The sequence below is a fragment of the Talpa europaea genome (assembly GCF_964194135.1).
Source record: "Talpa europaea genome assembly, chromosome: 8".
Lineage (NCBI taxonomy): Eukaryota > Metazoa > Chordata > Mammalia > Eulipotyphla > Talpidae > Talpa > Talpa europaea.
The window spans coordinates 112,485,044-112,501,171 of NC_140075.1; the positions used below are offsets into that span (position 1 = coordinate 112,485,044).

The following is a 16,128-nucleotide window of genomic DNA, read 5'->3' on the forward strand; positions in this document are numbered from 1 at the left end:
GGTGGGGGCCCTTACTCACTGAACGCACTGACCTTAGAACAAGGGAAACTGAATGAAGCAGGGGGACCCGATCCTGTTCCAGGAGGTGCCGTTGCGCTGAACCCTGAAGGATAAATGAGATGAGCGTCAAGGGGAGAATAGACAGGACGGGGCAACAGTGTGAGGAGAGGCCTGGCACCAAAGCCCCCACCCTGGCCTCCGAGTGTGTGGCATCCCTTATGTTTCCTGTGCTCTAAGCATCCTTTTGCACCGTTGAGGCTCCATGAAGGCAGCCCTGGATCACCAATATCCTCAGGGCTCAAGGGGTAGTAGTTGCTCCAGAAATATTTGTTGAACTGAATTTGAAAGGAAAAGTAAACGGAGTCCTAAGCATGTCCGTGTTCAACTGTTGCCACCCCTTGGGGAAAAGCTGGCTGGGTGAAGGGGTGCTGCGACACCGAGGTCGCAATCTCTCCACTGTTCAGTGCAGGGAGCCGGGGTGCAGACGGGGTGTGGTCCCGGCCGGGTCCTCCCTGATGCCTTCGTTCATTCCAGGTCCCAGCCGTGGGGTGGCGTCATGAGCCTGGTGGCCTGTGAGGGTCCCCCTGGCCCTGGGCTGGAGCCGGAGCTCTGCTCACGAGCACGGTCCCAGGCCTCCGTGTTCCTCGAGCAGATTCGAAACCGGGTGGCACCAGCGGCCCCTGAAATGACGAAGCGTGACTACCTGGTGGATGCAGCCACGCAAATCCGGCTGGCCCTGGAGCGCGATGTCAGCGAGGACTACGAGGCGGCCTTCAACCACTACCAGAACGGCGTGGACGTCCTGCTCCGGGGCGTGCACGGTGAGGCCAGCGCTGGGCAGGATGGGGGTCTGTGGGGAAGGTCAGCGCAGGGCTCCCTGCCATCCATCCGTGGCGCTGGAGGCGCAGGGCCTCATAAAGAACATTCTGGTAGCTAACATTTATTGAGCGGTTCCTACACACCAGACACTGGACTGAGCATTTGCCCGTGTGAACTCAAGCTTCACAGTATTGAAGCTACTGTGCGTGTTCTTGCGTGTAGTTTCAAGTAAGCAGGAACTAGTTTTAGTCCTGTTTTCCAGATAAGGAAACTGAGGCGCAGGCAGGTTAAATAGCTTGTTCAAGGCTCTAGAGCTATTAAGTGGCAGAGCTGGGCAAGAGGGCACCCGAGGCCAGGCTGGGCCAGCACAGGGCCTTTTCTGGAAGTCAGAACTCCAGTTGTGCAGCTGAAGGGCGGGACAGTGCTCCCGAGAGAACAGCGCAGGCCTGGAGGTGAGCGGGGAGGCCTGTTCAGGCCACTGGAGCATTTCTACACCAGGTTGAGGCTGGCTTGGAGGCCGGTCTGAGACCCCAGTGGGTCTTGGTGGCCAGGCTGAGGGTGGGAGTCGGGCCCCCATTCACACTTCCTTGGTGCTGGGGACCTCTCAACGCCTGGGCCTTAAGCCTGCCCAGTGAACTCCTTTGTCATCCCATCCTGACCCCCGTCTGACCTTTCGCACACTGGCCATCAGAAATGGAAGCAGACAGGCTCTTTCTGGGAGCTTCCATCTCACAGAAATCCTCGCTCGGTCCCTTCCTAGGGTGTGAGGGCTGCCACTAGGGCTGGGTGCCAAGTGAAGGCTGTAGGCTGAGGGGAGACGTGTTCCCCAGCCCCTCTGGTCTCCCACCCGGAGGAGGAGCCCAGGAATGGAGGAAGGGGTGGGACCTGCTGACCACCCTCAGGAGCAGGCTGTCCTGGGGAGGGCAGAGGGCTGTCCTGAGAGCTGGAACCAGCCTTTCAAGGCAGGGGCCGGGGGCCGGGGTAGGTCCTCCTGACACCTTTTCCCTCACAGTCGACCCCAACAAGGAGCGGCGTGAGGCTGTAAAGCTGAAAATAACCAAGTACCTGCGGCGAGCAGAGGAGATCTTCAACTGCCACCTGCAGAAGGCGCTGGGCAACGGAACCACCCCCGGCACGGTGAGGAGCCCCCCCCAGGACTGAAGCTTGGGAGGGGAGAGAACTGAGCCCCCATAACCACAGACCAGAGGGCTGCTACCTCCTGTCCTGGACAGGTGGGGAGGCAGGTGGAGAGGCCAGGTGGGGAGGGCAGGTGGGGAGGGCAGGTGTGGAGGCAGATGAGGAGAGAAGGTTGGAGGGAAGGTGGGGAGGCTGGTGGGGAAGCAGGTGGAAGAGGCAGGTAGGGAGGGCTGGCGGGGAGGGAAGATGGGGGGGAGTTGGGGAGGGAGGTGGGGAGACAGGTGGGGAGACTGGTGGGGAGGGCAGGTGGGGGAGACAGATAGGGAGGGCCCGTGGGGAGACAGGTGGGGGGGCGGGGGGAGGCAGGGGGGGAGACAGGAGGTGAGGGCAGGTGGGGGGGCAGGGGGGGGCAGGGGGGAGACAGGTGGAGAGGGCAGGTGGGGGGCAGGTGGGGAGACAGGTGGGGAGACAGGTGGGGAGGGCTGGGGGCCCATTTGTGTGCCAGGTGGCTCCCCCGAGGGCCTCCTCTGGCTCACTCTTCCCACACCCTCCACATTCCTTCATTTCCAAGCACTTGGGGAATCACCTCCAGCGCAGTGTGGCGCTTCACAGTGCCTCACACACCCCTACCCCCCCTCACACAGCTCAGAGCCACGCGTGCGTGTGCACCAGTGCCGTCTCCCAGATTGTTTGTTCTTAAAGAACCACAGTGAGTGTTTGGAGTAGACATGAATACCCACACGCACACATGTGTGCACACACCTGAGTACACACTTTGGGGTGTGCATATACAATGCACAGATCCCTCGTCTCCCCAGACATCATTTCCTAACCCAGTCGGCTTCCCGAGAGGGTTGCGCATGTACACACGCGCCTGTCCCCAGGAGACCTGCTCGCCCCGTCCCCCTCGTAGGCTCTCTGAGTCCATGAGGGCAGCTACCCAGGCCACACGCCTTGGCCTGCGAGACACATGCCTTGAGACCCACAAGCTCCTAAGTTACTTTTCTACCCGGGAGCATCTGCCTCCTATGGATGCGGCCTCCCTGGGCCTTGGAGGAGGATGGGGGGGGGGGGCTGGGAGGGGCTCAGTGAAGAAGGGGCCCCCTGGGGCCAGCGTGGGACCCTGGCGGTCAGGGCCAGTTTCTCCACTCAGCCTGTCCCTGAGGGGTGGAATCTGCCTGTCCCCCAGTCCTGCCTGCTCTGGCCGCTGCTCCCCTGGAAGCCAGAAGCCCTGCGCCTGTCTGGCGAGGTGCTGGCTGAGAACTTGGCCCTGACGCCGCTGCGGCCCCCCCGTCTCCCTCCTCTGCAGGGTTTCAGCAGCCTAAGGCTCCGGCCCATCCGCACACTGAGCTCTGCCCTGGAGCAGCTGAGGGGCTGCCGGGTGGTCGGGGTCATCGAGAAGGTGAGTGAGCAGACTCCCGTGGTGACGGAGGGGTCATGTATGCAACTGGGGCGCGAGAGCAACCACCCCTACTTCCCCAAAGGGGACTGGGAGGGGTCTGAGGGTGTAAGGGGAGGAGAACAGCTTTGGCCAGTGGTTCCCCCGACCCTCGCTGCCCCAGCACATAGCTGTCCGGTCCCAGAAAGGAAGACAGGACCAGAAGAGGCAGAAAGCCTCTCTCTGCAGCCCCCCAGCTCAGGCACAGAAAACCTGCTCCCTCGGAGACTCAAGACAGAAGCCACAGAAGAAGCTGTGACCAGGGCACCCTGCCAGCGCCACTATTCTGCTAGTTTCCACTTCCCACTTCCCACAGGCCCCCGCCCCTGCGCCCCAGGGAGGCAGCCAAGAGTCTCTCCCACCAAACACAGCCAAAAACTTCCTGAGGCAAGAATGTGCGCGACTCCAGAAACCTGGCTGCACGGGCTCCAGGCGGACCTGCGCATGGCCCAGGGCCTGGACACCCCCATTCTCCTCCTGACACCACGGGGACCCTGTCCCTTAATTCCCGGCAGAGAAGAAGATAGGAGATGACACCCCAGCCTTTCCTGGGCCACTCACTAGAGGGGGTGATTTCAGAGGGACACACATTTTGGTCAAATGAGATGGAATCATTATTTGATTGCCCTCGGCCCAACCCCAAGGAGTCGCTAAAGCAGTTCTATATCTCACAGCCTGTTTAGCAGAATTACCTGGGCAGCTTCCTAAAAATACAGATGCTCAGGCCCCGCCCCAGACCTGTTGAGTCAGAATTTCTAGGGTTGAGCTCAGGAATCTATCAGGAAAAACACCCACCAGGGGATTGAGCGGGTCTGCAGACCCACAGAGAGGAGACGAGTGTGGGCTTCCCCAGGCACCAGAAGAGGAAGTGCTGTCTGGGTCCCACACTGTGTGGCCCAGGGCAAGTTCCCCCCCCACCCCCCCTTCCCCGCCCCAGAGTTTGGGTTTCCTTATGGGACAAGAAACCTCCCCCACAGGCTCCTCTGGGAACTGAAATGAAATAATTGTTGGGAAAGGCCTGGCACATGCTAAAACAGTTGATCCATGCTTGAGGGCTCTCAGTGCCAGTGACAAGAGCGAGTCAGGAGGCTGCAGGCTTCCCATCCCCGGCCTGGCTCCAGCTGTTTCTCCCCAGGCCCTGGAACGGGCCCCAGTCTGTCAGCCCAGGCCCAGCCAGCTTCCATCTGTGGCCTCCTTCCCTCCCGCTGCACAGTCCCTTGGCTGGGTCACAGCCCGGCCTTGGCCTAGCACAGCTGCTCCCACGGGAGGTGACCGACGCCGTTTTTTGAGGGGAGCCCATCTCACTATAGGTGTTCTGGAGAAAGGGGTTCTAGGTCAAACAAGTTTGGGCAACAGTGAGTTAGTCACTTTGCTTTGTTTTTCTGACTGTAGGAGTTTTCCAGCGCTTGTAGAGTGCAAATACACACCAGGAGTCTCACAAAGAGATCTGTGACACAGAATTTTCCAAATTGGTTTAACCCCAGGACATGCATATGCAAAGCATTTTCAGAATCCACTATTCTGGGGCCTGTGTGCATGGAAGGCACGAAATGAAAGTCCAAGCTTTCTGTTTTGAGGTCGCCCTTCTCTTTTACCCTTTCTTGGCACTTGATTTACCTGCTCACCTCCCTCCCGAGATCCTGCTTCCTCTCCTGTGATGTCCAAGACAGGAACACCACTTTCCCCAAAGGCCACGGTCCCAGGGCTCTGCAGCCTGGCCTGCGTGTGCTGTGCCCACTCCCAGCCCCACAGCTCGGCCCTGGTGCAGGTGGAGGGCAGGCAGGGAGGAAGCAGAGGGCTGGCGTGCCTCCTCCAGGCAGGCTCAGAGGGCTGGCGTGCCTCCTCCGTCGCAGTAGGTGGAGCTAGCCAGGGTGAGGAGGGGGTCTCTCCAGGGTGAGGAGGGGCTGAAGGGATGCTGGCTGGAGCAGGGTGACAGGGAACGGTGAGGTGGGCGGGCGGGGAACGCCTGGGGACCTGGTCTCGGGGAGCTGAGAGCCTGGGAGACTTCATCTCGGATTTGCTGAGGCTCCTCCAGGAACCAGGCTCTGAGTCAGGGGTGGGGAAGAAAAAGGTCATCCAAGTCACTTCTTGTTTTTTTGGTTCAAAAATGGGTTGTTTTTTTTTAATTAGTTACCAACATTGAAAAACTGGCAGGTTTTCTATAGAAGTACAGATTTCCTGCTGCTTCTGAAAAATCAGAAGATCTGGAGATGCTGGCTCACGTCCAGCGGGGCGGCAGGCGCAGAGGAAGGCCTGCCCGCTTTCATGGGGCATCGGTCCTCCCGTTGGCTCCTGCCCCACCCTGCCCGCTCCGCTCACGTGTCCACCCTTGTGGGCCTTGGAGTTTGAGAACCTGTTTGAAACATGTGGACTTGTTTGCTCCATGAAAGAGTCCTCCAGGGATTTTGATACTTCGGGCATTTGAAAAGAGAGTGGTGATGTGTTTCTCCAAAGCTTTAACTGGTCCCATGTCCCAAGAACTCTGTGGGGTTCTTTAAATAATAATAATAATAAAAGGTTTCCCTTTCGACAAAAGTGAGAGCAGGCCCCCAGAAGGACCCGTACCTTCCCAACAGCAATGCGCAAATACTCATCTGAACATAAGGCACGTTCTTGTTCACTAAGTTGTTGTATTAAACCCTCTAGTCGCCCTGGGGAATAAAGCATATTCTCTGTGGTCCCGCCCAGGAGCTACTAGCCACATAAGACTATTTCAATGAAAGTTAATTAAAATTAAGTATTCTGTTTCTCAATCTACCAGCCACACCTAATAGCTTCCATATTGGCCACTGCAGATATACTGTATTCCCCTCAGGTCAGAAAGTTCTGTGGACAGTGCTGCATTTTATTTTTTTTTAAAAAAAGATTTATTTATTGGGCCTCCCCTGGTGGCACAGCGGTTGAGCGCTGGGCTGCCAAGGCTGCTCGCAGCCTGGGCAGCGCCAGTTGGTTCCCCAGCCGCCGGGGAGGATCCCCCCCACCCCCCCCACACACAAAAGATTTATTTATTTATGCATACAAGAGCTGGGATGCAGATCAGAGGTGCAGGGGGCTGGTGAGAGGATTCACCAAAGGGAGCGGGGAACAGAACAGGCAGACTGACTGAAACACACTGCTGAGGGGAGCAGCGGGAGAGACAGGAGAGGTCGGCCGCGCCATATGGGTTGCTCCCTGGCCAGCTGGTGATGGAACTTGTGCTGCAGTGGCTGGCAATAGCTTGGTAACGCTGTCTTTAACCCCTGCACCACCAGGGAGACCCCAGTGCTGCATTTTGATAACTGTCTTACAGAGAATGCAGTTGAGACTCATGGAAGTCACGTGATTAATCAGTGCTCTGTACCCCACAGTTCTAAGCAAAAGAGGAAGGGTAGTATTTGTGTGCTTGGTATAATGGGGAAATGCTCCCTGTGCTACCCTTGTATTTTTTTGAGATATAACCAGAAAGGATTTTTAAAGCAGGAAAAAAAAAAAATCCCCCTACCAGTCTACCAAACTCCAAGATAATCACTATTAAATATGTATCATTTTAACACACTTATTCCGATATACTGATCAAGTTTTATTTCTGGCTTCCTCACCTTCACTGTTTTTTGGGGGTTTTTTTGTTTTAAGCTCTGATTATGAGAGAGGCTTGCCCAGGACATGGTGGTGGGGAATCCCACTTGGCAAGGGGCAGTGGGGGATTATCCTGGGTGTCAGCACTTGTGGGAAACTATGTTCTCCTAAATGACCCCAGATTTTTCTTCCTTTCTTTTTCAAGCATTGCACAAGTTTGGTCAGGGAGCAGGGGCCAGGCTGGCCTTGGAGTCTGGCTGTTGGAGGGAGCCCTCTGGTGGCCAGCAGGCCTCGCTCGCTGGTGCTGCAGGAAGGGCCTTCAGACTCCACCTTCCTTTCACTGGTGTTGGGGAAACTGAAGCCCCAGCCCCAGAGGGGACGGCATATGGCATGATCGCCTGGTTGTGCCTCTGATCGCAATTCTGTTTCCAGAGGCCCAGGATCAGCCTGCCTGGGTTCAAATCCTGCCTCTGCCACCTTTCAGCAGGAACTATAGGCAACATAACCTCTCTGAACCTGTTTCCTCATCAGGAGAAGGGGTGTGGGAAGCAAATCAAATAATCTCTATATCGTGCTCGGCACAGAGTGAGCGCTGTCGCCGGCGTGTGGCCTCTGTACGTTCACGTCAGCCACAACCACTGCGGGCTCCTGAGGCCACGTGCGGCCCGCGCTGCTGTCCTGAGCGGTTCCTTTTAATCAACTCCCCCTGTGCCCTTCGGGAGGGGGCACTGCAAGAGTGCTATCAGAGGGCACATGTGATCACTGACATTCTCACGGCTTTTGCCTTCCGGTGTCCACAAAGCAGTTGTGAGGGGAGGTGGCCATTTGTATTTCCTGTTTGGTAGTTGAGAAAATCATTAAATTCACTTACCCAGGCTCTAAACCCGGCGCCCCTTCCCACCACAGCCCTAGTCTGTGACTGTCATCACTGCCCAGTGGCCTGCCACCATGGGGAGTGTCTGTAGGGCAGGCCGACAGCCAGGGAGCCCCAAAGCCAAGCTGCTGGTCTTGCCCCCACTTGCCCCTCGTTTGGTCCAAATCTTCCACTATCCTGCCCCGACGTGCCCCGCGTTCCCCTCTTATGGCTGGCGCTGTCCTTTGCCCACCACAGACAGGAGCCAAAGGCCCAATTCCAAGCAAGGCCCTAACCCAGCAGAGTTGCCAAAACCTGCAGGCGGAGGGGTGGGCTGCTACAAAGACGGTCTCGAGGGGAGGGTTTAAGGAAGGCAGCGGGGCAGCCTGAAGGAGCAGATCAAGCCTGCGCGCTCCTGGGCAGGGCTGGCCACGGCGACGGGGAGCCACACTCTCAGGGCTTCTTCAGCTGTAAAATGAACAGCCAGAGCAGGTGACTGGCTCTGAGGTCCCTTCCAGCCGTGACCGCTTCAGATCCTGCAGACTGGACCCCACTGCCTCGCATGTGCAAATTTCCCCCTGCATCCCTAGCCGCGCAGTCCACCCTCACGGAGCTCACAGCCCGGGGAGAGGAGAAATCAAACGCAGTGTGATACGTCTCCCCAAGGAGGCCCAGAGGCCACTGGAGACACATAAGGAGCCCAAGATTGAACTGAAGGTTGGGGCAGCTTCTTGGAGGAGGTGGCACCAGAGCTCAGACCCGTAGGTCTAACAAAGGCAGATGGGCAGGACAGGATCAGTGTCAGCTTGGGGGGCAGGAGACATCCTCTGCACCCCTAAAGCCTGCCCTCCTTGCCTGCCTGTGGGGTGGGTCGGAGGAACCTGGGGCTGGGGCTGGGCCCCGGGAACTAGCCAGCGCCTTGACCCGTGCCTCCTGGACCTCACAGGTGCAGCTGGTCCAGGACCCAACGAGTGGAGGGACCTTCGTGGTGAAGGCAGGTGCCGCCTAGCCCCTGGCCGTGCTGCATTCCCCTTGGAACTTCCTCAGGGATCTTGGCAATCCCTACCTGGGGAATCCCCTCTTCAGAGCATTTGTCTGAAGCTCATGCTCCTTCCAAATCCACAAGCTTCTTGCTCTGCCCTTGAGCAACCGCTTGCCACACACACACACTGCCTCAGCCTTGGCCTGGAGGGTGGAGGGACCTGGATTCCCTGGAGAGAAGTATGTCAGGGACCGGGGGAGGCAGTGGGTTCTCAGGCGGACACCCACTCCTCTTCCAGTTGCCCCTGAAGCCGGGCTTGGTGGTCTCTGCTCCCCAGCAACACTCGGTCTTCCCTGCCCCCTCCCCAGAGCCTGTCCAGGTGCCACATGGCTAGCCGGGAGAGGCTGACCATCATCCCTCACGGTGTCCCCTACATGACAAAGCTGCTGCGCTACTTCGTCAGCGAGGACTCCATCTTCCTGCACCTGGAGCATGTGCAAGGTGAGGGGGTCGCGGGACCCCATCAGTTCCTCTGGCCTTTGGGATGTTGTCCTGTCTTGTCTGTTAAAATGCTGAGCCTGGGGGCGAGGGGTGGCTTGCACTAGCGGCTGCAGGGGACCCTGCCTTTCTGGAGGAAGATGGCAGGATCAGGCCCTGGTGGCCCGTGTGGTGCAGGACGTCCTGGAGGTGGTTCGCCTCCGGGGCAGGCGGGAGGGCACCCTTTCCTTTAGTCTTGGCTCTTTCTGTTGTCCAGTCCGGCCCGTCCTTAGTGGCGCCATGGGACGGTGGTGGCGACGCCGTGAGAACAGGACCTGAGTCATGCAGCAGCTGTGACCACCTAGGAGGGGGCCAGTTGTTCCAATGAGGCTCACGTCCTCGGGTGATAACGTCAGTCATCTCGAGCCCCTGCCTGGCCGTCTTTGATTTTACTTAAATTCATGACGCTGTTCCCCACAGTATGTCTGACACAGATCCTATGTTGAACACTGGCGAATTCGCTACCTACACCGAGGACATTCATGATGGTTCACTTCTCTTTAGGGGTTAAGCACCTATTTTGTGCCAGGCCGTGAGGTGAGAGTTGAGGAGAGGGCATTGCAGGCTGACAGGGCCCTGGCAGGCAGTAGCCATTCCCAGCACAGGGAGGCAGAGCGGGCCCGGGACCTGGTGCCTATACTCTTCTCCTGTCCCCATCCCGGCCACCCCCTCTGCATGGCCCAGGGGGCACGCTCTGGTCCCACCTGCTCTCCCAGGCACGCCCCCAACCAGCTGGACTCAGGCCTGGCACCAGCCTGGAGAGGACGAAGGCGCAGCTCAACTCCGGCCTCAGCCTCCGGACCCCAGCACGGCTTCCCCCAAGCCACACCTGCCTCCAGGACAGAAGGCCCCTGGGGCCTCCTCGGACTTCTTGGAGTCTCCCCACAGCCAGGGAGGCCCCATCCCAGAGAGAAGCTGAAGGTGACCTTTCAGCCAGGACCGGCGCTTCCTGCCGCTCAGATCTTCCAAAGGCCCCAACTGGCCGCCTGCCCCCTCCAGGCAGGCGGGGACCTGGCCAGAACTCGGACACAGGGTCCCCCTGGGGCCTCTCTTGGGTTCGAGAGGGGGCTGGCCGGGTGTTGGGGGGCTGTGGCCAAGGCAGAGGTCAGAGCCGCCCCTTGTCGGAGGGAGCCGGTCTGAGGCCTGGCGGGGGTGCCTGGCGCGTGAGAGAAGAGCAGGCGAGGCAGTGGGCAGCTGAGATGCTGGTGGCACTGGAGGCGCTGCACGAGCAGGGGGTGCTGTGCCGGGACCTCAATCCCCGGAACCTGCTCCTGGACCAGGCAGGTAGGTTTGTGTCCGGGCCTGGGGGAGAGGAAAAGGCTGCTCCCACTCCTCACCCCTACTCTCACTACGAATAGCTCCCCAAAGTCAAGGGAACTGTGGGGGCGGGGGGCCCCCATCCTCTGGCACTGCCCATCCCCTGGTGCAGGGGTCTGACTGCTCAAGCCCGAGCCCGGGAAATCAGCCTCTTTTCCCCGATGCTCTGAGCTGCAGGCCCTGTGACGGCTGGGGGAGGCCCGGGAGGCCCCTCCCCCGGGCCAGGGGCCTAGTGATGAGTAACTGCAGTGTGTGCCCCCCTTCTCCCTCCCTCCGCGCCCTGGACAAGAAGGTCACGTCCGGCTCACGTATTTCGGCCAGTGGTCGGAGGTGGAGCCGCAGTGCTGCAGGGAGGCTTTGGACAACCTCTACTGTGCTCCAGGTGAGAGGAAAGAGAGGGGCTGGGAGACCTAGGGTGCCTGTGGGGGGTGGGGGGCTTGAGGATGACAGCGGGCAGGGGTCAGCAGGACACGGGGTGGACGCCTGTCCTCTGGGGTGAGGCTGGGACACGTGTGTTCTTATTCCTGCAGAGGTGGGTGGGATTTCTGAGCCGACGGAAGCCTGCGACTGGTGGAGCTTTGGGTCTCTGCTGTATGAATTGCTGACGGGAACGGTGAGTAGCTGGGCAGGATGCGGGGCCCTGGTGCCTGTCGCTGAGCACAGGATGGGCTGCGCTTCGTCCGGCGGCTGGTGCCAGGGCGCAGGCTGCTGGCTCTCCAAGACCTGGTCGTTGGGCTGATATCCAGACAGCACACTCCCCACCTGTGCCCCAGCTGCCCCCACAGGCCGTGAGAGACAGGAGCCCACTCCCACCCAGGCCCTGGACACAACTAGCACCCAGAGATTCTGGAAAAGAATCCTAGAACTGGGCTAGGTTTGGAGAGTAGAATTTGACACCATCCTTCTTCCTTGGAAGGCCACCAGATCATGCCCCCAGTATTCAGTCCCCCCCGCCCTTCTGGAGTACAACCCCCAGACTTTGGCTAGAGAACGTGAGCGAGGGCCTCTCTCCCCCAGGCTAGCCACTGCCTTTCCAGCCTGGGTCAGCCAAGAGCTCAGAGTTCCGCCTGCAAACACCCTTGCTCGGCTGGTGACCTCTGCCCCCTGAGCTCAGCACTGCACCTGGGCTGGTTAGGTCAGGCGCGGGGGAGAAATCAAACTGCCTTTGAGCAGGAAATGGCTGGAGAAAATGCAGCGCAACCCAGGTGCAAATGTGACCATTCCATCCTGACTTCCTCCTGCTGTGCCTCCGCCCAGGGCCTCTTAGAGGCCTGGCTGCAAATACCCACCAAAGAATGGATCTCTCTTCAGTAGCCCACCTCCATGCCAGCCCAGGCCTGGCCTCCCTCCCGGGTGCTTTTCACAGTGCACCCTGACCTCCATAGAGAGCTCTCCGCTCTCCCAGCTACACCCTCTGCCAATGCAGAGAGGCCCTGGCTTCTTCACTTGCCACAGCCTGCCTGGTCATGTGACATCCCATGGAGAATTTTTTTCTGTAAGGAGTTTCCATACTGTTCTTGATAAGTGTCTGCTCCAATTGCAACCCAAGATCGGTGCGTCCAGCAGGCTTAGCGGCAGAGGGACCTGGGTTCAAACCCTAAACTCAGCATGCTTCTTTCCCCCTGAGAGGGGATGGTAAAATGGGGGACGCTCAGACATACTTTGAGGGTTGCTGGGAAAAATACAGATAATGGACGTCAGGCGTCTTCCGTACATGGCATACAGTAACTCCAATGCAAAAGGCAACAATATCACCACCACCACCACCACCCCCCATGTGAGAGGGCTGCCCCTGGAGTATACAGAATTTCTTGGGGCTGCCTCCTCAGAGGTCCCTTCCTGTGTCTCCACAGGCACTGTCCCTGAGCCACCCCTCAGGATTCCAGTCCCACACCCAGCTTCAGCTGCCTGAATGGCTCAGTCGCCCAGCGGCCTCCCTGCTGACTGAGGTGAGGTGCAGCCGGCTTCTGGGAGGTGGCTACTTGGCCTCAGGGTGGACATGGGGAGGGCAGAGACCCTGTGTGGGGACAAAGCCTGCTGAGTGCTAGCTGTCTGACGTGGATACATTTCTATATGCTGTCTGCCAAACCACCAGTGTCCCCCAGGGTAAAACTGGGGGTTCTGTGGGCCAGACTGGCAATCACCACAGGGGCAGGCCATGGTGATTAGAACCCTTGGAGGCCAGCACTGGGGCTGGCCCCCGCATTGCTGTCTCAGCACTGGGGCTGGGAGGGCCTGCGAGTGCTGACTGGGCCTTTCCTTGCAGCTGCTGCAGTTTGATCCTGCCCGGCGCCTGGGCACTGGAGGAGGTGGTATCAACAAACTCAAGTCTCATCCTTTTTTCAGTACTGTCCAGTGGAACAAACTGGTGGGGTAAAAAGGGGGCAGGCAATGGATGCAGCTGGACTGGACTGGAGCTCCTCTCTTCTCTGCGCCCACCACCCAGAGCAGCCCCTCTAACCAGGGGGCCTTGGGCAAAGAACTCAGGACAGCGGCCTTTCCTGCTCGGCCTCTCCGTTGGGTCTCAGAAGTAACCACGGGTACTGCCGGAGGGTCAAGGGAGTCCCTCAGCCTGCTCCTGAAGTCCTTTCTGGTCACTGCCGAGGGAGAGGGACAGAGATGCACCCTGCCAGGCAGCTAGGATCCCGCCACCCTCCACTCGTCAGTCAACAGGTACCTGCTGAACACACGTGCCGTACCTTGGACACAGGCCCACCAGGCTAACGGGTGCCTTCCGTCTCATTAGCTCCGAACTAGTGACCAGCCACGGAGACAACTGTGAGGTCTGGGACTCACTGCCTGCCATGTTGTGACACTGGGGACATCTTGGACACTCATCTCAGGATACTAGTTCCCTGGCTAGTGGACCCACACCAGGGCTGCCCTCACTGGCTAGCTTAGCCTCACAACTAGTGGACATCTTCCACCAGAAGCTACCAGAAGCCAGGGTTGGGGATGCTGGGGAAGCAGGGAAGACGTCTGTAGCGGGCGCGGGGTGTGGTAGGGGTAGGAGCTACGTTCCCCTTCTGCCCAGACTTTACAGAGCAGAAGGGAGAGGAGGAAAAGGATGAGGAGGAAAGGAAGACGTTTCCTTCTTCACAGCTCTGCCATTTAAAGCAATTTTGAAAACAGACTTAAGAGGTCCCTCCCAGCTGGCCCACAGCCGAGAAGAGACCTTACAGCCTGGAGCCACTAAGACAAATTGCACCCCCTAGGATTCCCTCCTTGGATAGTCCTCCTGTTTTCCATTTTAGCCTTGAGGGGCCACTCAAGTCACTGCCCACTGTGACCTCATCCCTTTGGAAATGAGAAACCCCACCACACAGGCAATGATCGCCCAAGCTTTTAGCCGGAAGCAAGATGTCTCTGGCCTTTGGAGAGCTGGGGTCAGCCGTTATTCCCAAACACAATTACCCCCCAGGTTTGGGGATCCTCTTAAGATTCACCGTCACTGAAAGGGCTCCCATTTCACCAGCCCTGTTCCCGCGCCGCCCACTGCTGTCCCGCCACCATTAGGTGGCGCCTCTGATCCCGTCCTTTAGTCTGGCAGTGAAGGCCCAAAACTCTTAACTCGGGCACAGAAAGGCCAAGGGGAAGGGCAGCCTGTGACTGGCCCTGGCTCACTCCGGAGCTTCCCAGCACCTCCCCTCCCCCTCCTATGCCCCAATAAATCCTGCTGTTGCCTGTGGTGTCCAAGCCTCACGAATGCAGTAACAGAGCCCTAAGGAAGGGGGAGAGGGAAGGGTCCCCAGAGAAGCTCCATGACGAGACTGCTAGCAGGAGGCAGGTCTGGTTGTGAACAGCATGTCAGCCTGCGCCCTGCAGACCCGCTTTGAGCCCGAGGGTTAGTGCAGGCAATGCTGGGGACACTGGGCTGCGTGGGCAATCTCACGAGTTTTCTGGGGGTGGCAATACTAGTTAAATCCTGACTCCTTTACATAGATGACAACCTGAATCACTGAAGTTTGAAGAGGTTAGTAATGGGAACTGGTCAGGGCCTGGCAGAGCCAATGTTTACAGGCTGATGTCCCTTCTGCACCCCTAAGTCAGGCCAGACCACATCCCAACTACTGCTGCATGAAGCAGGAGTTGCTTATGAAACTTCTGGGCCTTGCCCATGCAATTGACACAGCACTCTGGCACCTGCTAGAATTTGAGTCTTGAATCCTGTCCTCCCAGTCCTAGGCTGAGTCTACCTCCTTTTGATGAGGTGGGGCTAAAAACCTCCTCTGTAGGTTTACTAGAGAAATTAAAGTGTCTAGCACCATTCTTTGGACCTAATGACTTAAAAACTGTTCTTTTCATTGAACCCAATTGTTTCTTCTACTTACTAGCTCTAGTTCTATCCTCTGGAGTCACTTCATTCTGACATATCTTCAGAGATGGCATCCCTGCTAGCAAGACCAGGCTGTTTAAGCCTGGACACCACCATGCCCATCACCTGTAGATAACCTACATTAGCGCCTACTTCGGTCTGTTCACCTCAGACCTGCTCCTAGGTGATTACCCTGTTGTCTGTACTGACATGGAAAAACTTGTTACACATGTAGCAATGCAGTCCAAAATACAAAATTAGAAGGCCCCACTTCACCCCAACCCATCCATAACACAAACCTCCCATTATCTGCTGGTATTCTGAAGGGGCTTCACAAAGGTAGGAGCCAATTTCTCTTCAAGAGTAAGGCTTGCTGGCTCAAGGGGCTCACTAGAAAAAAGCTGGGGTGCTTTCCCAGCTGGCAGATAGAGGTCCACCTTCTGTCAAGTAGTATTAACATTTGTCAGAGGTCTGGGACAGCATGCACAATGGGACATAAGTGGCTTTCAAGGCCAAGCCACAATCAAGTACTGGAGACTGGTACCACCTCAGTAACCAAAAGGACCGCAGAAGCAGAAACCCAGTTTGAGAATAGTTGCCCTTTAATTTGCATTTAAAATCAGTTTCTTTAAATATTTTACTTACGAGTTCTGAATAGTGAAGACAGAGTAGATGCTGCAGGCACTCAGTAATGGCTCCCAACCCCTTCCCCCTCCCGCCCCCCCACCCAGGACTTGCTTCTTTGTTCAAGATACAAGGGGCACTCTGCACTGAAATGGCTCCCTATGTCAAGTGTCAGCAGCCTCAGGCCTGTATGTAGTTGGATACAAGGTGATGAATCCCAGTTGCTTTCAGCAGATGTGTGTTCACCCATGCTCCAAGGAATTCCAATGATTGTGCCCAGATAGGTCAGCCATTTCTCCATCGTGTACCAACATCCTGGGGCTGGTTTCCAGCACAGTCCATCCTCCCCTAGATCTGTGTTCCAGAGGAAGAGCTAAGGCCCCGCTCCCTGGGGGCCACAATGCAGAAAGGAACAGAACTGCTTCTTCAGTCCACGTGCTTATACCCACAGAATTTAAAAAGCTCAAGTCAATCTGAGCCAGTCCACAGGGAGCTTCCCTCACCCCAACCTCTACCATGTTCCAGCCGTTGGCTGTGACCATGCTGTCCCA

The 16,128-nt window shown here is 57.7% G+C and overlaps 1 protein-coding gene across 4 annotated transcripts; it reads left to right on the forward strand.

Moving 5' to 3' along the window:
- Positions 1 to 556: 556 nt before the first annotated feature.
- Positions 557 to 13,015, forward strand: RPS6KL1 (ribosomal protein S6 kinase like 1; the record flags this gene model as incomplete). Of its 4 annotated transcripts, XM_084241368.1 has the most annotated exons (10): positions 557 to 821; positions 1,832 to 1,956; positions 3,266 to 3,358; positions 8,749 to 8,796; positions 9,153 to 9,285; positions 10,006 to 10,605; positions 10,931 to 11,020; positions 11,169 to 11,251; positions 12,492 to 12,587; positions 12,905 to 13,015. In XM_084241368.1, 10 exons carry the CDS (start codon positions 557 to 559, stop codon positions 13,013 to 13,015), a joined length of 1,644 nt encoding a protein of 547 aa, XP_084097494.1. The 4 variants fall into 4 exon arrangements, with proteins under 4 accessions (XP_084097494.1, XP_084097495.1, XP_084097497.1 ...); XM_084241369.1 differs by lacking the exon at positions 8,749 to 8,796; XM_084241371.1 differs by lacking the exons at positions 10,006 to 10,605; positions 12,492 to 12,587.
- Positions 13,016 to 16,128: the final 3,113 nt, after the last annotated feature.